This window comes from Melospiza georgiana, chromosome 6 (assembly GCF_028018845.1).
Source record: "Melospiza georgiana isolate bMelGeo1 chromosome 6, bMelGeo1.pri, whole genome shotgun sequence".
Classification (NCBI taxonomy): domain Eukaryota; kingdom Metazoa; phylum Chordata; class Aves; order Passeriformes; family Passerellidae; genus Melospiza; species Melospiza georgiana.
The window spans coordinates 21,629,155-21,651,107 of record NC_080435.1 but is presented as its reverse complement, the minus strand read 5'-3'; the positions used below and the strand labels follow the sequence as shown (position 1 = coordinate 21,651,107).

Here is a 21,953-nt window from a genome sequence, read left to right as displayed (position 1 = left end):
TAAACAAAATGTTTAAACAAAATATCTGCGTTCCGCGCAGAGCCCTTAACAAAACCCCAGAATAAAAGTGGTAAAAACAAGTGCCCTTTGCCAGGCTGCCGTGCGGCCCTCGAGTGTCCCACGCTGGGTACCCCATGCCTGATGCCGTGGCTGTCCCAGTTCCCATCTTTGGGCAATGAAATGTTTAATATCTGTTAAATATGTGTGTTTTGCTGGCGAAATAAAATTGTACTTGGCAAAAATCTTCGTTTTGGCGAAATAAAATTGTGCTTGGCAAAAATTTTTGTTCCCACACGAAGGGCCTGGCCAGGGCTGGGGGTGCTTGCAGGGTGCCCCCTGTGCCCTTGAATTTGAAGAATTCTAAAATCCCTCAGCCCTTCCCAAATTACCTCGGTCAGGCTCCTCATCCGAACGTGCCACGCTGATCCCGGACGGCGGGCACGGAGCTCCGGCTTTCTGGAAAGATCTTGGCATGGCAGCAAGCTCCAGGAATACTGTGTGGAGGGAAGGCAAAGTCCTGTGGGAGCAGAGAAATCACACAGGGAAGGAAATTAGAGGAAACATTTACAGGATGGCAAATAATCAAGACAAGCTTTAAAGGTCCCTTCCACCCAAAGCTCTTCCATGGTTCTGTGAATTACACACAACAGGGGGCAGGGTTAGATGGGACATTGGGAAGAAATCCTTCCCTGTGTGAAAAATGCATGTATTTTCTGATTGGCTTTTTGCAAGTATTAAAATGAATATTATGCATGTTGTGTTAGAAAGTAATGCTGTATTAATTCTCTTAAGTACAGTGTTAAATATAGTTTTAGGTTATAAAAAATGTTAAAATAGAAACTATGCTATGTAGGATACTTTTTTTTTAAAGAAAGGACTCGCAGCGAGATAGCAGCCACAGGACACCTAAATCTTTCAGATAAAAAGAATTTATTGCTCTCTTATCAGAAGAAACGAACTTCTTCCCGCCTCGAAGGCGCTGTTAGGATTCGGAGGAAGAAGGTGACAATGACCAGACAGACTCCTGTGTTTGAATGGAATTTATGCATAATGTATGAGGTGTATGAATATGCAACAGGCTATTGCTTTTAAGGGTTAAACCTTTGTTAATGTGTGTCCTTTTTCGGGCTCTCGTGCTGCCCAGAAAAAGATACCCAGATGTCCGTAACTCTTTGTATTTATTGTCTCATATTGTCCTAATTCAATTTGTCCAAATTGTTATTACTCTAATTGTATTGCTATTTTTTATAACCATTTAATTACTATTAAACTTTTAAAAATTTAAAAACAAGTGATTGGCGTTTTTCACACCACCCAAAGCTATTCCGTGGTTCTGTGAAATATTGAAAGGGAGCAGGGTTAGAGGGGACATTGGGAAGAACTCCTTCCCTGTGCGGGGCTGAGGGCCTGGCACAGGTTTCCCAGGAAAGCCGTGGCTGCCCCATCCCTGGAAGTGCCCAAGGCCAGGCTGGACGGGGCTTGGAGCAGCCTGGGATAGTGAAGGTGTCAGGGCCGATGGCAGGGGGTGGCACTGGACAGGCTTGGATGTCCCTTCCAGTCCCAAGCGCTCCAGGATTCTGGGATTCTGTGGAATCACGGAGCCGGCCACGGGAGGGCAGGAGCGGGCTGGGCGAGGAGCGGGCAAGCGCCCGCTGAACGGATAAACGCCAGTGCTGGGACAGATAAAGGACATTTCTGTCAGCTGCACAATCCCCTCTCCAGCCTAAAACACATCCCACGATGCTTCATGAGAGCTAGAGGCACTCACCTCGTTCCGAGAGATCGCAGAATATCCCGAGTTGGAAGGGATCCATAAGGATCAGCCAGCCCAGCTCGTGCCCTGCCCAGACACCACAACAATCCCATTGTGTGGCTGAGAGCATTGCCAAACGCTCCTGGAGCTCCGGCAGCCCTGGGGCTGTGACCATTCCCTGGGGAGCCTGCTCAGTGCCCGACCACCCTCTGGGGGAAGAACCTTCTCCTAATATTCAGTCAAAGCCTTCCCTGCTTGGAATGAGCACACACTACTTCAATTACAAGCAGGGTTTCATCCCAAACCACATCCTCTGCTCTAACATTGACTGTAGCTCCAGGGATATCCATGGATGCAAACAGACCAGGATTTGGGTGAAAACACCCCCAGCTTTACGAGAGCACACAGACGTCTGCTGCCATTTTAGCACCATCCTGAACCAGTGCCTCCTTGTCCAAAAGCATTGCTGCCAGGCAGAGGGTGGACAGGTACCCTCTATCCAGTCGCAGTGTTTTCACACACAAAACCCTTCAGCAGTCTCCTCAGGTGGGAATTACCATCCCCACATCCAGCCAGGACTGACAGCTCAGGCAGTGCTCCTGGAGCTTCCCTGCCAGTTCTCAGTACAGGTAAAATCGCTGCCCGAAACAGCTGGAGTCCAGTGGGTTCAGGTGTGTGACCAACCCAGCAGCCACAGAGCTGATCACATCCTAAATAATTTCCTCTGCTCCCACAGGGTTCTTATGGCTCCATCCCCAAATTCAGCTTTGCCTGCTGCTGTAATCAGCCCCAGTCACCGCAGAGCAGCAAACGCAGGAGGGGAGGGAAGCACTGGAAGCACTGGAAGAGGGACAGCATCAACTTGCTCACCTGCCTTGCTCTAAATGCAGATAAATCCCACCCAGGCAAAACCAAATTCCTCCTGAACAGGAGCAGCAGCAGCGTGGTCTCCTCTGAGTGCCCTGAAAGATCCTGCAGGGGCTGGATACACCTCAGCCAGAGCCAACCTGCAGGCACAGACTCACCTTCCCCCCTGGCTGTGGCATCCATGGGCTTTGGGAACTGCTGCTGGCTGCATGACCTCCTGGGCTGTCCAGAGAGCTGAGCCCTGCTCAGGAAGGAGAAGCAGGAGCAGGGGTGGAGTGCCACAGCTGTTCCTCCCACAGACAACCCCATTTGCCTGGAACACAGCAGCGCTCCCTGTGCAGAGGCCTTTGCCCTGCTGGAAAGCACCGCCTGACAGGGCTTCACTCTCGCTGGGTAAACACACACACACTCTCTCCCAGAGATACAGCCTGTTCTCCACTCCCAGCTCATGGATCACCCCTGGAAGGCTAAAGGTCTGCCCACACCTTGCTTTCACGCACAGCAGGATATTGGGATGATAACTCTTTTTTTCCCTCCCAATAATCCCCAGGTCGGGTTTGGCACCTGTTCACTTGGCAAAGCCACAGGGTGATGGTGGCTTAACTGGGAGCGCCACTCTGGAAATGCTGGCTGCCTTTCCTAGCAGAACACGGCTGGATTGCCACCCACAGGACTTGGTTTATTTTATAGCAGCCCACAGGAATGCTGTAATGCTGTTGGAGGGCACGAGGGAATCCAGAGCAGTTACTGACCTTCCTGTTATTCCCAGGAAATGCTCTTCTTATTTGTAAATGAAAGCAACACCCCCCCCCCCAAAAAAAAAAGAAAAAAAAAAAACAAAAAAAACCAAACAGGTGTAAGGCAAGATCTGGCTGACATGTAACATTTCACTCACTTTTTATAATAAGAGTTATTCCCTGTTCCAAGCCATAGGTCCATAGGGAGTTGATTCTGTCCCCCTGCTTGTGCTCAGGTGAGACCCTACCTGAACACCTGCATCCAGCTCCAGGGTCCCCAGCACAGGAAGGACATGGACCTGTTGGGGAGAGTCCAGGGGAGGGACACCAAGTTGATGAGAGGGATGGAGCAGCTCTGCCATGAGGAAAGGCTGAGAGGATTGGGATTGCTCAGCTGGAGAAGAGAAGGCTTTGGGGTGAACCCTTCCACTCCCTGAAGGGAGCCTGCAAGGAAGCTGGACAAGGACGTGGAGTGACAGGATAAGGAGAATGGCTTCCCACTGCTAGAAGGCAGGGTTAGAAGGGATATTGGGAAGAAATCCTTCCCATTGAGGGTGCTGAGGCCCTGGCACAGGCTGCCCAGAGAAGCCATGTGTGGAAGTGTTCAAGGTCAGGCTGACAGCACCATAACACATGGGAAGGAAACAGCACCCGACTCCCACAGCTGTTTTACCAACCAGTGAGGTGTCAAGAGGAGATTTCTAGAGCTTTCCAGAGCTTCTGTTAATATCTCCTTTGGGCCAGTTTATGGCACCTCTGGGGGATGTCACAGGGTGCCACACACAGTGCTGGCACCACGAGGGGCAGGGGGAAAGCAGCAGCGCCCAGGAGCTGGCAGGAGGAGCTCGGCACTGTTACCTGTGCGGGGCGGTTCTGGGCTTGCCACTCCTCTGGGCGAGGGTGAAGGGCAGCTCCCTCACCTCCTCCTGATATCTGCCCACTGCTAGGCACAGGCAGCTCCCTCCCAGGGCAGGCACGGGTGCCACACGGAAGTCACAGCAGCTCTCGGTGCACATGAGACCTCTGAGACCTCGGGCCAAGGAGCTGGGGAAGGAAACCGCAGCCTGAGAGAGCCCAGGAGCCTCCAGCCCATCCTGCACGCCAGCCCTCTCCTCAGGGATCTGCCCTGAGGGGCACCGAGGAAGGCTCTCCATTTCACCATGCAGGTAGGAACAGAAACTGCCCTGATATTCCCGGGATTCTGCTTTTCAGCACCTCTGAGCACCTGTGGCTTGGAAATACAGGATACACTAACCTCCAACCTCTACCACTCACCTGCTTTCACAGCCTTTAAGGTACAAAATTCCTACCACAGGTGTGTGACAGGGAAAGCAGGGTGTGCTGCCGGTCCCATGCACCATCCCAAGGTGCAGTGGGGTCACACTGGCCCCACATGTTGGTCCCAGAGCATGGATCAGGGAAGGATGGCATGGATGGAGCTTATGTAAACCCCTGGGAATGAGCACTGCAGAGGTGACAGCCCCAGGTGTTCCAGCAGCACATGGAATACAGCAAGGGCAGAGGGGGAGCTGTGATCTTTTTCTTCTCTAAATTGGAAGAAAATATGTGAGATTTTTCCTGGGAAAAGCCAGGCAAACTCCAAATTCAGGGTAGGTAGTAAAGGTACAGTGCTCTGCCTGTGCAAGCAAAGGCTGTCCCACTTCTCAGCAAGCCATGGGCTAAGGTGGAAGTGGTCCAAGGGAAGCTGAGTAAGAAACATCCTGGAGATAAAACCAATTTGATCATCCCAGTGTGGGTGAGGGAACCACCCAACCCCACACCAATTCATGACTGGGAAGGAAAACAAGGATGCCAGATCCTATCCAGGTCCTTGTCCTGAGTTACTCACACTGGTGACTGTGCACACAGCCCAAGGGTGCCTGTGCCATTCCCAGAAGGAACTCTCAGGGCAGGGGTTTACCTGGCCGGGGACAAGGACCAGTGGTGCACCTTGGAGGCACAGAAACCCTTTTCAATATGGAAATTCCTGCTTCACATTGTGCCAGTCACTTTTACACCTTTGCACAGAGGCATGTCCACATCCTGTTCCACAGGGCAGGAAGGAGTGAAACTGAAACTGTCCTTCCCAAGAGCAGGGACAGAGCCCAGGGTTCCTACAACCACTGCAGAGCCCAGGTGGCCTTACCACCAGCCACAGTCAGACAGCATCCCGAATTCCCAGGAAAAAACAATTACTTGTGAGAGTAGCAGTGATCCAAAGTCCCTGCCCTCTGAGGCGATCCCTGCCCATACATCCCTGCCTTCCCACCAGGAACTGCAGCAGCAGGACAAGGGAGATGCCTTCAAACTGACAGAGGGCAGGATTAGATGGAATATTGGGAATAAATCCATCCCTGGGAGGGTGATGGGGCCCTGGAATGGATTTCCCAGAGATGCTGTGGCTGTCCCATCCCTGGAAGTGTCCAAGGCCAGGCTGGAAAGGTTGGAGCAACCTGGGCCAGTGGAAGGTATCCATGCTCATGGCAGAGGATGGAACTGGACAGGCTTTAAGGTCCCTCTCACCCAAGCCACTCTGGGATTCTGGGATTCCATACACATCCCATATGGCCCCAAAAGCAACCTGGGCACCTGCATGGCAGCCTGAGCTCCAGCTGGGATGAATCCAACATCCCATTTGTGAGCCCACCTTGGTAACCTCCCAGCCTCTTCCCAGGGAAGTGGATGTGCTGGCTGGGATGCTCAGATGCCCAAGCAGGATGGTCCCTACAGATGCTGGAGTTGGGAGCCACCTGGGAACAGAAGGTGCGATGCCAGCAGGTGCCTTCACCTCATCTTAAGCTTTACTGGGAACAGCAGCAGCAGAAGTGTGCCAAGGTGGCATTAGGAACACCCCAAAACGTTCCCATACCCAAAGGATGCTTCCTCTCCACATCCATCCACAAGATCACAGGTGGCACTGGCGGGGAATTGCTGCAGGATGCGGCTGGTGCACATGGGGGCTGAGAGAAACCAGCCAGGCAGGAATGAGCCAACACAACAGTGGAGAGTGTGCCAGCCCAGATCCATGCCAGCATCCCAGCACTGGCAGTGGGCAGATCCCTGAGAGGCTCCCACCCTCTCCTGTGCCCAGAGGGAAGCTCATACCAGGGTACAGGGAACTGCTGCACCCAATCCTGCCCCACAAACCTGGCCAGAGCAGATGACAGCACCAGAACCCTCCCTCTGCTTCTTGCTGTAATCTGGGGTACTTTTATCCAAGAGAAGTTCTGGCTCTTGGCACAACAGCACCTCTGGGGAAAGCATCCCTCTTCTCAAGCCTTCCCACTCCTCATTCCTGTCAGTCAGTCTCCTCATGGCTCCTGTGCTCTGGCTGATCCATGTGAGCGAGCATCTGGCAGAATATCTCAGCCCTTTCCTCATCCCGGCCTCTCTGCTCCCATGGCCTCATTCTCCAGTGAAAGCTCGGGATGCAGATCTTACATCAGGGCACAGTTACACCACCACGGCTCTGCTGCCAAGATTACAGCTGGAGAAACTCGTCTGGCTGGCTGCTCTTTTAGGTCACAGTGTCTCTGGTGACACCAAGTGACAGTAATCCCATCCTTGGAATTCCCATTCCCCTTCCCGCTGCGGTGCTGCATCACCTTCCCTTGGAAACAGTGGTGTAACTGTGGGGACACACCACAAATCACACCAAAGGGTGGAAAAACCCCCACAGGGGCAGCTGATGGCTTCAGCTGAAGGAGAGCAGGGTTAGATAGGATATTGGGAATATATTCTTCCCTGTGGGGGTGCTGAGGCCCTGGCATAGGGAAGCTGTGGCTGTTCCAACCCTGGAAGCATCCAAGGCCAGGTTGGAGCAACCTGGGATAGTGGAAGGTGTCCCTGGGGGGACTGGATGGGTGTGAAGGTCCTTTCCAACACAAACCATTCCATGATGCTTGCTTTGTGCTCCCCCACATCTGCACCCTTGGGTGTCTGAGTGTAATTACCTGTACCCAGGAAGGTGGGAGCTGCACAGCTGCTCTCTCCAGAGCCACTGACTCACAGGAGGGGAACAGAAGCCAGAGTTCAAGCAGTGCTTGGACAACACTCCTAGATATATAGATGATTAGGGTGGTCCTGTGCAGGGCCAGGAGCTGGATTCAATTATACTTGTGAGTCCTTTCCAACTTGGGATATTTTATGACTTCATGATCAGCAGCTCATCCTCCCCTCTCTGTCCCTTGGCTGCAGCCTGAGGTATCCAACAGGTTTTCCAAGGAATTTTTTCACCTGCTTTCCTGCAGAGTTGTGCCAGCCTCCAAGTGTCCATGCTCCACTCTCCCTTTACTGGAATTTAAAACTACCTTCCCCACCCTCCCCCAAAAAAACCCAAAAACCTGTGACCTATCTGACAGGAACAACGGACAAATGGAAAAGGCTGATTAAAGCCTGTAAAATCCACTGTAGCATGAAGAGAGAGGGTGAAAGGTAAACATTTCCCAGTACAAATATCAGGGCATCAGGTGAAAGAGCTGAGAGAGGCTTTTTCCCCTGGTCCCCATCCCTCACAGCCCCAGGGCACAGCTGGGCACAAGGAGTTCTAGGGGAGGCTGCACACCCTCCCAGTCCCTGCAGCATTCCTAAACACAAACCCCTGGCTGGCCTGGCCAGACCCCAAACTGGTGATCAGGAGCTTGTGGGAGAATGTTCCACACCAGCTGCTCTTACCTTCCTCCCTGGGCACCTCTTGGAGGCTGCTGGAAGAGGAAAACACAGGATCTCCCAGGGAGCCTGCTGAAGCCTCCCCTTCACTGGTTTTCTTTTCACCAGGATGAAATTCTGCTGACTCCCTGCAGGGAATCCCCTGCTGAGGACACGGACTCCTTTGCCTCCCCGGTAAGCTCTGCTCCTTCTGCATCTGCAGCTCAGAGAGGGGACAAATCCCCATTTCCCCTGCTCATTCCCAGCTCCCCTCTACACAGCCACAATGGGGGTCCAAACCTCTAAAGGCTGGAGCTGGGAAGGAGAGCTCTCAGCTTTCCATCCCTAATAATTCCCTGCTGGTTTTGTGGGCAGAATGAAGAGAAGTGGGATTTCGTCCTGGTGAGTGACATCCATGAAATGGGCAGTGAGAAGGAGATCAAGAGGAAAAAGTTCCTGGATGAGCTGAGCAAGAAGGGTTTCACCATCAAGGTGAGAGGCTCTGGGAGGAAAAGGCAGCAGATACTTGGCCTGACTTGTGCTCCTGCATCCCAGAAAATGGGAGAGGCCTGAACCATTGAGCTGTTCACTATATCAGAGCTGGAAAAGGACCCACTTGCTCAACCAGCAGAGAAAGCAGAGAAAGACCCCAGCCCCAGGACTCACACAGCCCCCAGCCCTTCCAGCTCTGGCTCTTCCCTGCCTCTCTGGCTCTGTTTTAACAGCCCTTCTCTTCCCCTCACCAGAAAATCGAGGACACAAAGCTCTTTTATGGAGTCCGTGCCCCGCTGCACATCTTCTGGAAATACCAGCGTCTCCTGACGAACCCCAACAGCAGGCAGCAAAACTCCAGTGCCTACCAGGATGTCCCAATGACCACCAGGTGGGTGCTGAGCTGACTTCCAGCCTCCTGCATTCACTGTTCTCCACACCAAAACCCATTTTCCAAAAGGCTGTCCCAGCTTTTTAATTTTCCACAGAACCCTCCTTCACCTCCCACATAGAAAGCTGAGGATTTCTCACTGCTCAGATTTCTCCCTCCCTCACTTCCCTGGATTTTAGTGCACACCTTCTCCCTTCTCTGCCCTGTTTTCCTGAGGCACACAACACAAGTCTGTGTCCCAGAGCAGCCTTTAAGCAGAGTTTCTCTTGTTCAGGATACGGGTCGTGCATTTCATCCTGCAGAACACTGTGACGTCCGACTTAGGTAAGGGAATGGGGATCACAGGGGTGATTCTGCTCAGCCTGGATCTGCAGGAAGAATCCTGCCCAACAATCCTGGGCACTGGCATCCCAGCTGCCTTGCCATCCTGGGGAGAACAGAAAAGGGGGGAGCTCAGACAAGTCAATTTGCTGCTGCAACCAGAGGCTGGGAGATTTGGACTGCAGGAACCAGCAGTTCCTCTGCTCTGTCTCCCCAAAACCCAAGCCTAACGCTGTCCCTTCTGCCCTGCTCCCAGAGAAGCTGCATGACCTGATGAAGAAGAAGGTGTTTGAGGCAGCCTTTCCCCTGCACAAGGTGAGGCTGGGCACACAGTGCCTGGGTGGAAAATCCAGGAGAGATGGAGGAGCAGGATGGGGTGGGGGTGACTGGGGCTGCACCAAGAGCTCGCTGGGTGAAGGGCACAGCAAAGCTCGCAGCAGGGCATTAAGGGTGCCCTGATGTTCCTGCATTCAACCAACTTCTCTACTCTCCAGAAAGAAGAGATAAGGGAAATACTAAAGAAGAAGTGGGCTCGCTGGAGAGTTCTATTTAAGGAACAGCCAATTGAACAGATCAGGTAACACAGGCACAAGAGGCAGATCTTTCTAACCAGGAGGTCCAACCTGAAACCCAGAGAGCTCAATGCCCTTTGCCAGGCTTCTGCATTGTCTTAAAAACCATTAGTTTGAACCTGGCTCTTCTCAGAAGCACTGGGCTGCCTCTGCAGCTTCCAAAGCTCTTAGCCTGAGGTTATCCCTGTGGCTCTGAGCTCCATCTGCTCATCCTGCAGCATCAAACAACCCCCTCGTCTCTGAGGACTGTAATGAACCTGTTTGGTTTCCAGGCACATTCAGAAGGCAGAAGAGGTGGGAATGGAGCATCAGTGCTGCACAGCCAGCCCGAGGCTGAACTCGGGGCAGGAAAGGCAACATGGGGCTCCTACAACCACATGAAATCCCAGGAAAGAGCAGGGCTCTTGTTTCTGAAAACTAACTCCATGGGCAGGGGGGCAAAAAAACCATGTTACTTTATAAACCTGCCAGGGGGCTCGGGTAGAGAGGGGAGATCTTAAAATAGAGGTGCACCTCTGACAGCTGGCACAGGATACAGGGCTCCCAGTCCCTCAGTCAGGTCATTTCTTATCCATGACTCCAGCCTACTCCCCACACCATGAAAACTGAGATACTGCCACCACGGGCATTTTCTAGTGCCTCCCAAATTCTGATCTCCAACCTCACCTTTCCTCCTAGGTGCTATTTTGGAGAGAAGGTGGCCTTGTACTTTGCCTGGCTGGGCTGGTACACCTACCTGCTGATTTTCGCTGCCGTGGCTGGGCTGGCGACCGTGGCAGCTGGGGCTACTGTTTTCAGCTCCAGCCAGGTGAGGTAAGGCCCTTGGGAATGCCAAATGCACATCCCATCCAGCTCTGCAAGTGGCTCTGAGGCACCCTCGTCCCCCTTGGCTTCTCTTCTCCTTTCTTCCAGCAAGGAGATCTGCAATGCCAACAACACCATCATGTGCCCGCTCTGCGACCAGAACTGCTCGTTCTGGCTCCTCTCTGACACTTGCACCTATGCCAAGGTAGGGAACCCCCTTTCCAGGGCAGGGTAAAGGTAAAGGATGGGGAAAGCAGCTCATACTGCTCCCACATCACTAAAAAGAAGCCCCACCCCAGATTGTTTTGCCCTCCCTTTACCTGTCTCGGGGGAGATGAGCATCCCAAGACCCCGAGGTACCACAGCCCCTGCCTCTCAGTGCCCCATCACACTCTTCCCTCATCTCTTGCAGGTCACTCACATGATTGACAATGAGGCCACGGTGGTGTTTGCCATATTCATGGCCATCTGGGGTAGGTGTCCATGCCTGGGTGCCCAGCACATCACATGTGGTTGGGAGAGGGAGCAGAAGGTGGAAAAAGGAACACCAATGTAGCTTCACCCTTTGGCAGGAGTTTATATATCTCCTCTGCTTCCAGAGCCTTCAGCTCCCCTTCCAGACACAGCAAGAGACAAAACCACCCTGCTGATATCCTCCAGCTCCCCAAATATTCCTTACCTGAAGCTTCTGCTCAGCATAGCCTCCCCAAAGGCACCCAGCAATTTTCCAGCAGCTGCCTATAAATAGCCACCACCACAGGAAGGAGAGGCCTCCAAACTCCTCCTCCACCTTCCCAAATCACTGCAGGGCGTCGCATTTGCTGTGGGATGATGGGATCCCATCACTGCCTTAGTTACACACCCATCTGGCTTTTCCACAGCCTGCTCCCTGACCAGCCACCTCAGGAGTGGGCTGGGTGTCCCACCTGCAAAGCCATGGCACAGTCCTGAGTGTGTCCGTGGGCTGGCTCACACAGGGACACAATCAGGAGCATTCATCCAATTAACATAAGGGGTGGTTGGAATTGGAGTTGGGAGAGGTGTAGCCTTGCCAGGGAGCAGTGCAGGACACCCATTCCACCTGAAAAGTGACTTATCCCAAATTCCCAATGGACACACCAGACCAGGCCAGTGAAAGCTCACCTGCACCATCCCTGTTCCCTCACTGCTGCCTGTCCAGGGCCCTTCCAGGTCACCAAGGCACAGAGGGGACTGCCTGTCCATGGGCCAAGAGCAATCCAGGCTGGTTTGCCAGCAGGTTGGATGTGATATGACTCTCTGGGAGACAGAGCCATTCCTAAATGTCACTGCACTTTCTCCTTCCCAATCCAGCCACTGTATTCCTGGAGCTGTGGAAGAGGGAGAGAGCCAATGTGGTCACCAGCTGGGACCTGTATGGGTGGGATGAGGAAGAGGTGAGGACTTTTCATCTTTCTTGCTCAGTGCTCCCCCTTTCACGGCAGGAGTCACCTGGTTCTCTAAAAGACACATCAGAGGGTCCCTTGCCCAGGCTGAACTCAATCAGGCTTGGCCATGCTCTTGTGGGTTGGGTGCTCACCCCTGTCCTTCTCCAGCACTGCTCATCCCATAAGTTCACTGACACAAGGGGCACAATGCACTGCTGGGTGCTTTTTCTTTCCCATTTTTGACTTTTGTTTTTTTATTTTTTGAAGGAGGAGCTGGCTCTGCAGCTGATCAATAACTCACAGCACGAGCCCCGGCTGTACCAGCACTCCTACCTGCGCAGCACCATCGTGCTCATCCTGGCCCTGCTGATGGTAGGTGCCAGCTGACAACGGGAACGTTTGGTTTGAGGGCACATGGACAAAGGAGCAAAGGCACAGATCAGGTTTTTGGGACACCTCCATGCCCATCACAAGGATCCTGGGGCTTCCTATGCCCACGCCTGACTGTGCTGACAGCAGGGGCCACCCTCCCTTCGGGGACATGGGCTGAAGGCTCTGCTCTTGCAGTGAGGATCAATGCAGTGACATGGACAGCAGGAAGAGGCAAATCCCAATGTGTTTGTCCCTGCTCTGGGTCACTGGAGACTGGCTTAGATGGAGACATAGAGTCCTGTAATCACAGAATGTTAAGGGTTGGAAGGGACCTTATCTAGTCCCAAGCCCCATGCCATGGGCAGGGACATCCCCACTACTCCAGGTTGTTCAAGGCCTTGAACACTGCCAGCGTTGGGGCATTCACAATATCCCCGGGGAGCCTGTTCCAGTATCTCCCCACCCTCACAGGGAAGAATCTCTTCCTAACATCCAGCCTAAACTTCCCCTCCTTCAGTTTGCACCCGTTACTCCCTGACCCATCACTACAACCACCTCACAAACTTGTCGGCCTCCACTGAAGTGCGCTGGTTTGCCTTTGAGGCCTCCTCCAGGGCCCTCCTGAGGGCACCATCAGGAGCGATGGAGCACTGGCCTGGGTGGCTCCTGAGCCCTCCTGTCGCTCCCCACAGATCATGGTGCTGATTGGCATTGCCCACGCACTCGTCATCTACCGGGCGATGGCCGTGGCGGTGTTCACGCAGAGCGACACAAGCCTGCTGAGCCAGCACGCCGACATCGTCGCCGTGCTGACGGGCGCCGTGCTGCACTACCTCACCATCGTCATCATGACCAAGGTGGGGAGACACACGGCGTGCCTGGCAGCGTTTCCCCATGGCCAGCTTCCCCCCCTGCTCATGGTATCCCTCTGTCCTGCAGGTCAACTGGAAAGTGGCCCTCTTCCTCTGTGACCTGGGTAAGGGAAATTAATGAGGTGTGTCCCACCTGCAGTGCCCAGCCAGCCTCCCATCCCCTTCCCTGCTTCCACCAGCACAAGGCAGTTCCCAGGCAGCTCCAGACAGGGGGCCAGCAGCCCCCCAGCACACACTCACCTGTGCCCACATGGTGCCCCACAGCAGAGCTGAGACCTGGCATGAGCGGGATCCACCCCAGCTCCAGGAGAGGTCACAACATGGATTTCCTCTCAGCTCTAAGGCCCTTTCTGCCTCAGCTCACGGCTCTGAGAGACCTCCCTGCTTGGCTGGACTTACCTCCCTCGGAGGGCTCAGGTGGAGGGCAGGGAAGGCTTCACAAACAGCAGACACCCTTTGGACCTTTGGATCTGTGATGGCACCCATGGGGGAGCAGGGCAAAGTCCCACTGCTCTATGAGCAAGCCCCTGGGCATTATTCCCTTTCCTAGAGAAACCACGGACCTCCACCCAGCGTGAGAACAGCTTCACCATGAAGATCTTCCTCTTTCAGTTCTTCACACACTTCTCCTCGCTCATCTATGTCGCCTTCTTCCTGGGACGGTGAGTGGAGAACACCGGGCAGCCAGGGTTTGGGATGGCTGCTCCTGACTCTCCCCAGGGTGTACGGACAGCCCAGCCCCTCTGCCCTCCCCACCAGGCACAGGGACCCCGCCTGGGACTCGGGAGGGTCATGACCCCATGGGTGTCACTGTTGCTTCCTTGCTCAGGGTCAATGGCCACCCAGGGCACTACGTGCGCATCGCGGGCCACTGGAGGCTGGAGGAGGTGAGGCACCCACTGACCCCACAAACAACTCCTCCTCTTCCTTTCCCTGCTGCCCAGGCAGCCTCTGGGAAGCTCAGCTTTCTCCCATAGCACCTGCCAAAGGGTCCCTCGGGCCCAGCCACCCTGCTTGCAGGGCACTACCCCTGTCTTTCTGTCCCCTCCAGTGCCACCCTAGCGGCTGCATCACCGACCTCTTCATCCAGATGGCTGTCATCATGGTGCTCAAGCAGACCATCAGCAACATCATGGAGTATCTCATCCCGTAAGCTCCCCACACTGGCACTTTCCATGGAGAGGAACCCTGGCCTTCTTCCTTTTCCCCTTCCTCCAGGGATGTGCTGACAGCAGCCCAGCCCTGCTGTCCTCCTCAGGCAGCCACACAAATCCCTCTCTCCCACTGCAGCTTGATATCCCACCAGCTACGGAAGAAGAAAAAGCACCCCCAGAGGAGAAGTCTGATGTTAGGAGAGGAGGAGGAGGCAGAGGACCCCTGCAAAAGGCAGTGGCTGAATAACTATGAACTCAACGAGGTCAATGTCTTCAGCTTGTTCAACGAGTACCTGGAGATAGGTACGTGGGACAGATCCTTGGCTGGGGAGTGATGGATGCTAGGGAGTCCATTCACAGGCAGGGAGCCACAGTTCCACACCCAGCCCTGCTCTGAGAGCCCTGGGACACCAAGATCATTCCCAAAACTGAGAGAAAGCAACTGTGCTAGCAGAGAGCAAGAAACTGTGCTAGCCTTTGGCCCTGCCTTCGACCTCCTCTCCTTCCAGGGCTGTAACCCCAGGGTGTGCCTGTGCCTGGCTAGCTCAACTATCCCCACAGATCCCACTCTCTGACAGCCCTGTGAGAGCTGGGTGTCTCCAGGATGTGGCTATCTCCCCTTCCACCCCTGCAAACCCCTCTGACCCAAGCCACAAAGCAGGACAAACCCAAGCAGAGGAGACATCCCCTCTGTGGTGGCTTCACTCCAGCACCTGTGTTTGCCCTCCACAGTGATCCAGTACAGCTTCACCACCATCTTCGTGGCAGCCTTTCCCCTGGCCCCGCTGCTGGCCCTCGTCAACAACGTCATCGAGATCCACATGGATGCCATCAAGATGATGCGGCTGCGCCGGCGCATGGTGCCCAGGAAGGCCAAGGACATCGGTGAGAGGGTCCTGCCAGCACCAGCTTGAGCCCCCAAGCCCCCCACAGCCATGGGACAGCACAGGGAGAGCCATGGATGGGAGAAGGACAAGCTGCTTTGACTCTGACAGAGGCTGAAGCGCAGCTTGGAGGCTCCCTCCTTGACCTGGCCATGCTAGAGCTGTCCCTGAGCTGGAATGGTGGCACTGAGCTGGCAGAGGGACCTCACTGGCTGCTCCTCTCCCACAGGGATCTGGCTGCAGGTCCTAGAGGCCATTGGCATCCTGGCTGTCATTGGGAACGGGCTGGTGATCGCCATCACCTCCGACTTCATCCCCGTGCAGGTCTACAAGTACATGTACAGCCCCTGCACGAGGGAGAATCACACCAACATGGAGTGAGTTCAGTTCTGAGACAGTCCCTGCCCACAGCATCCCCACGGCTCTGTCCCCTCCTGCCTCAGTGCCACCACTGTAGGAGCACAAGACAGCTGAGCTGTCCCCCAGAGCAAGGTGTGGGGGGAAAGGGAAGCAGGGGAACATTCCCACATGGCATCATCACATCATCCCTGTGGTGGGTAAACTGAGTGGAAAGGGCAGTGTGTAACACTGGAGAGCTACAGGATTCCCAGGGTGCAGGCACACGCTCTTTCCTGCCCTCCCCCTGTTTCTCTAAGCCTTGTTGACTGACCCAGCTCACTCAAACTAGACAGAAGTCTCTGAGCCCTCCATTTCCACCAGGCTTTGTGGAAGTGGGCAGTAAGAGCCCCAGGTGGGTCCTGCTTCCCCAGAACAGGAGGTACAACCCGTGCTCAACCCGCTCCTTCCCCACAGCTGCTCCACCGGGTACATCAACAACAGCCTCTCCGTATTCCACATCCAGGACTTCGAGCCCCACACCAAGGTGCTGCCAGTATTTAAAGGGGAGCAGATCAAGGAGTGCAGGTAAGAGCAGCCCCCTGGCACCCCCTGTGACATCCAGGCCAGAATGGAAGGGCCTGGGCTGGCCCTGACGGGGCTGTGCTGCAGGTACCGGGATTACCGCAATGCTGACGACTACACCTACACCGTCCAGTTCTGGCACATCTTCGCAGCCCGGCTCGCCTTCCTCATCCTCTTCGAGGTGAGCACCCAGGGAGGCAGGAGAGGGCTGGAAAAGGGGGTGGATCTGTGCCTAGTGTCCAGGCTGGGAGCCCCTGACTGCCTTTGCTTCCCACAGCACGTGGCTCTGTGTGTGAAGCTGATCGCAGCCTGGTACATCCCCGATGTGCCCCAGAGGGTCAAGAATAAAATTCTGACGGAAAAACACAACCATCTCCGTGAGGAACTGAGGTGGGTGATGCTCTGGAAGGTGCCAGGGGTTGCTAGGTTTCAGGATCTCTCTGCTCTGGAGCCCCTCTTCCTTCAGAAAAAGAAAAGCCCCAAGTTAAAACAAGAAGCAATTTTGACCAGGGAAAGAGTTGGTCTAATTTTTCCATCTAAACTTTGTTTAAAGAGAAAGGATTAAGTATTTCTGTAGGAAACAGGACTATTGTAGCTGCCCCAGTGCTGCTGTCCCATACAGACTAAGCCCAGCTCTGGGAAGGGCTCAGCCTGACCCCTTTCCATGGCCACCCTGTCCCAGCTGCCACACGTAATCCTGATGGGAGCAGATAGTGGGGTTCAGGAAACACCTACATCTCGGTTTTATTTTACATTTTCCTTCCTTGAAATGGAAAATGTAAACTCCCTCCCTCCAAATTTTTATAGTTTTGAAATTAAAGGGCCTCTCAGGCAAAGATATGGGAATAGGAATAACAGATCTTTACTAGGAAAACTAAAAATACAAATGTCATAGTACAAAAAAGAAAACAAACCACTGACAGAGTCAGAATAAAACCTGACACCCTGTGGGTCAGGGTGCTGGTAGCAGTCCCATTAAATGGTGGCTGCAGCCCTCCTGCAGTGCCAGGCATGGTTCTGTTGGAGCAGGGATCCTGTAGAATGGTGGAGTTCCCCTCTGAAGGTCCAGCGGTGGTATAGATGGGCCTGGCTTTCCTCTGGGAATGCAGTGGAGAAGAAAGCTGCTTCTCTGGGAATCCAGTGGGAAAAGGGGGGCTCTGTGTTCTAAATCTCTGATTATATCCAGGTGGGAATGGCTTGGCTCCTCCCCCTGGGCAGAACATCTCCTAATGGGATGATGTAATTATATCAGTCATGCAATGAGATTCAATGGCCCATTAACAAAGATATTTCCCGAAGGGAGGATTGGCTGTGGGAGAGATAAAGAAAAGTGCCCAATTAACAGAAGATAACTGCCCCACCTCTAACAGATGGCAAATAGAATACACACCCCCACTAACATCTTCCAAACTAAGACAACTTGTCATGGTTTGACACTGGCCAAACTCCAGGCACCCACAAAAGCCACTCACTCACCCTCCCCTGCCACAGCTGGGGAGAGGAGAGAAAAAATTAGCAAAGGGTTCATGGGTTGAGATAAGGACCGGGAGAAAACACTCCAGGGGCCAAACAGGCTCAACTTAGAAGTACAAAGTGAATTTATAACTAACAAAATCAGAGGAGGATAATGAGAAGTAAAAAAAGCCCTTAAAACACCTTTGCTTCCCCCAGTCCTTCCCTCCTTCCCACTGACAGTGCAGGGACAGGGCATGGGGGTTTTGGTCAGTTCATCACCCAAGGTTTTCTTCCACTGCTCAGGAAGATGAGTCTTTCCCCTGCCTCACCATGGGGGCCCTTCCCACAGGAGAGAGTTCTCTGCAACCCTCTCCACCACGGCTCCAATCTCACGAGCAGGAATCCTCCCAAAACTGCTGCAACGTGAGTCCCTCCCATGGGCATGCAGTCCTCCCAAAGCTGCTGTGGTGTGGGTCACTCTTCCACAGGCTCAGTCCTTCAAGGACAGGCTGCTCCAGCTTGGAAGCAGGGCCCCCTCTCTCCACCAGGTCTCCCCTGGATCACAGCCTCCTCCAGGCACCCACCTTCTCCAGCCTGGGCATCTCCTCCATGGGCTATGGGGGGATCTCTGCATCCCTGTGGATCCCCATGGGCTGTGGGGGTATCTCTACATCCCCATGAGCTGCAGGGACACAGCTGCTTCACCATGGGCTGCAGGGACACAGCTGCTTCACCACGGTCTCACCACAGTCTGCAGAGGAATCTCAGCTCCAGTGCCTGGAATGGCTCTTCCCCCTCCTTCTGCACTGACCTTGGTGTCTGCATGTTTCCCTCACATGTTCTCACCTCCTCCTCTTCTCTGGCTTGCCAAAAAACCCGCTCCCCTGTTTTGTTTTGATTTTCTTCTTAAATATGTTATCTAGATCTCTAACTGGCCCAGCCTTGGCCAGTGGCATGTCCATCCTCAGAGCCATCAGGGACTGGCTCTGCCAGACAGGGTGGGAGCTTCCAGCAGCTTCTCACAGAAGTCACCTCTGTGCCCCCACACTACCAAAACCCAGGCTGTGCAAAACCAAGCCAACACCATACTGTCACAGCTTTCCATCTCTGCCTTCCTACTGACTCTGGGATTTCCCACAAACAGGGGTTCCCCACCAACAGCCTGTCATTCTTTCTCCATCTATTTTGGGGAAGAGGCCCTGTTCCGACTGGGAGTGTTTTCCCACACCTCCCAGCTCAGACAGTTCCCTTCCCAACGCCTCTCTCCTCTCTCCCCAGCACGGCAGAATACTCCACCGAGGTGTAGCCACTGCCCACCAAGGAGAACACAGACTGGAGCCTCTTTCCCAGCCTGGCAGTGCCAGGGGTGCTGGATGAACCCCAGGACACGGTGCCACATGTCCCATCTGGGACTGAGCTGGGAAGTGATGACAAGGACAGTGGCTTCACAGGAGCAGGCTGCTCTCTGACTCGGGAAGGAAGGATGCTGTGGAGAGCTGGGATGTGCCTCCCTGGCACGGGGAGTGGCTGGGACAGAGGGACAAACCCAGGGGCAGCACCAGGATGCTGTGCTGCAGGACATCACCTGGGTCCTTGTCACTCGCTTCCTTAAGCACAGGAAACACCACTTACCTTGTTCCAGCCTCCCTCTCCAGCCCTTTTGTTGCACTTTGGCCTCTTTTTCCACCGCCCTCCGTGACCTCCTCACTCTTGCACCACCGGGGCACCCGAATCCCTCTTTCCCGAGCTCCTCCCCGTGTGTCAGGACTCCCACACGGCTGCAGCTCCGCCCGGCTGTCTCCATGGACGCGGGTCCACGGGAAAACGCCGCTGTTATCTCGGGCTCAGCCAGGTCCTGAGAGCTGTTCCTGGCCCAGCAGCCACCAGCCATCGGTAAATAAATACAGCACCCCCGTGGAAAACTGCCTGGTATTGCTCCTGCCTTCCTCCTCTGCCACCCCAAATCATCCCCCAAATCCTTTCCTTGTCTTGGTGGGGACAATCACAGCTGCAGTGCCCACGCTGAGGGCTGTGTGGGAGCTGGCTGGTGGGACACCAGGGTTTGGCCATGCACAGTGGGAACACAGCCTGGTAAACTTGCAAGGATAAAAGAAATACCTGGGGAAATGGGAAAAACACAGCAAATCTCAAATTATAGGGTTATCCCACCTTTTCCTTTAGACATCACTACTGGCTGCCCCCCCTGCTCCAGACAGAACGAGTTTGTCTGCAGCAGGAACGGGGTGACACCCCAGGGCTGGACTGGTGCCACAGCTCAGGGGGCTCTGACAGGGGACCCCAGAAGCAGGACTGGGGGGCAGCCCCCTCTTTCCCACCAGCAGTGACCCCAGCCTGGCTGGACACCACCCTGGCACTGCCCCTGTCCCACGAGGGTCCCACCACGGACACTTCCCAAGGTGTCAGTCCTGGGAGCTGTGCCCTGGAAGTGACACACCCACAGCCAGGACTGCAGGGAAAGGCACCAGGGTCAACTCAGCCTCAAAACTTCGCTCCCAAGAGCATGGAAAACCACAAACAACCCCATAGGAGCTTGCTGAGCCCTCAGGCTTGTCCTGGTTTTGCACCATTGTGACCAAAACTGGATCTGCTCCTCCATGTAACTTACCTACCACAGGGATAACCCTGATGGACAAGAAAGATCTTATCAGCTCCTGGTTTGCTCCCAAGCCTCCCCACACCCCTGCCATCCCCAGGACCTGGGCTTCTTCCATGCAATCCTTCACGATCCCACAAATCCAACAGATTTACACATTATTTTCCAGCTGATGCATCACAGTGTCCATGAGAAGTGGGCAGCCCTCAAAAAAAGGCTGCTCCAATACCTGCTGCTCCAAACACACACAGCCAGTGGCTGTGGGGACCAAGAGCAGGGGATTCTTCCCAGGGATGCCAACAGGGATCTATCTGTCCCTTTCCCTCCCACACCAAGCCAACAGCACTGGTAGCTTATATCCTAAACAATGAGGAGTCAGAGTCTGGGTGTTTCTCCATGGGAACAGGCCCAGAGTCCAACCTTTGACCTGTACCTGTTTATTTATATATACATAGTTATTCAATATACACCTACATATATTTATGTATTATTAAATATCATTATAATTATAATATATATACATACGTGTATATATATATATATGAAAATACATACTCTGCACCCGTGGCCCTCTTCTCTTCTCTTCTTGGCCTCAAATCACATGCTGGTTGATGTTTTTCTGGCTCAGGCTGGTGCTTGTCCAGGGGCTGCTGGTGCTGCTCGACCACATCCATGATCCATGCCTGAGGCTCCAATCACCTCCATGGTAATTAGCACAGGGAATTTCTGCTATCCACAGTGGCCACGGCCGGATCTGGCTCCCCACGGCCAGTGCCAGCTGGAGCAACCACCTCCAGCACCAGCTTCATCTGGCAAAAAGGCTCTAAAGGCACGGAGAGAAGGAAAGGGAGGAGGAGGAAACCAACAGGAGCCTCCACAGCTCATGGCAGGTTGCTCCTCGCCCTGACACCTCCGTGGGCTTTTCCAGCCTGGAAAACCGGGGGCTCCTCCTTGGCCCCCAAGCCTTATGACACCTGCTGGGTGTGTTGCTGTCCCACTCCTCCTGTTTTTCTCTTCTCTTTCCCTCTCCCCTGCAGCCGGAGCTGTCGAATTCCCTCCCGCAGGTTCAGGTGGAGGTGGAGCAGCGGGAGGGAGGGACAGCCAGCCCTTCCCAGGGCCTGGCGCCCGGGGATTGGGGCAGCGGGAGAGCCGGCCAGGGCAGGGGCTGAGCTGGGAGGAGAAATAGATAAACTATTAAAACAGAAAGGGGGGAAAAAAAAACTCGAGAGAAATTCCAAGCACTGATCTGGCCGGTCGGGTCGGCTCAAGCGGGAGGCGACGAGCAGGAAGCCTGCGGCTGGGGAAGCTCCAAAGGTAAATGCGGCTCTGTTCTGCTTTTCTTTCCGTGCTGAAGCCGCCCCAGATGAGGTCAGCAGGCTTTCACCTTCACCCCATTCCCTGTGCATTCCCGTTTTGGCTCTCCTTCGCTCTCCATCCCGCTCCCTGCCTCGGCACACCCACCCCACAGCCCCCTGCCAGGGTGCCCCCCTGCCCTGCTCGCTTTCCCCATGGCTGTGGCTCCAGGGAATGCCGTGCCCAGCCATCATTCACCACCCCACAACATCCACACGCTCCTCTGCCTCCAATCCGGGGTGTCCCCATGCCAGGATGTGGGAAATGGAGCCTCTGCTGCCCGTTAGCCGGTGCTCCTCCCTCCCTGGCCCTGGGCAGCCCCAGTACTCATTCCCTGC

The 21,953-nt window shown here is 54.4% G+C and overlaps 1 protein-coding gene across 1 annotated transcript; it reads left to right on the top strand.

The window, feature by feature from the left end:
- The first annotated feature begins 4,517 nt into the window (after window positions 1-4,517).
- ANO9 (anoctamin 9) lies at window positions 4,518-16,888 on the top strand. The gene is made up of 24 exons (XM_058026665.1): window positions 4,518-4,523; window positions 8,134-8,199; window positions 8,380-8,496; window positions 8,751-8,887; window positions 9,162-9,211; window positions 9,465-9,523; window positions 9,703-9,785; window positions 10,459-10,593; window positions 10,693-10,789; window positions 10,997-11,057; window positions 11,917-11,999; window positions 12,258-12,362; window positions 13,055-13,219; window positions 13,302-13,338; window positions 13,785-13,896; window positions 14,064-14,121; window positions 14,286-14,383; window positions 14,525-14,691; window positions 15,121-15,273; window positions 15,502-15,649; window positions 16,086-16,196; window positions 16,281-16,374; window positions 16,471-16,583; window positions 16,876-16,888. The coding sequence occupies exons 1-24, from the start codon at window positions 4,518-4,520 to the stop codon at window positions 16,886-16,888; spliced, it is 2,268 nt and encodes a 755-aa protein (XP_057882648.1).
- The last annotated feature ends 5,065 nt before the right edge of the window (window positions 16,889-21,953 follow it).

Excerpts from the sequence above, each read along its gene's own strand:
- ANO9 (XM_058026665.1), top strand. Across the intron at positions 10,594-10,692 it reads TTCAGCTCCAGCCAGGTGAG|CAAGGAGATCTGCAATGCCA; the intron begins GTAAGGCCCTTG and ends CCTTTCTTCCAG. Across the intron at positions 16,197-16,280 it reads GAGCAGATCAAGGAGTGCAG|GTACCGGGATTACCGCAATG; the intron begins GTAAGAGCAGCC and ends GCTGTGCTGCAG.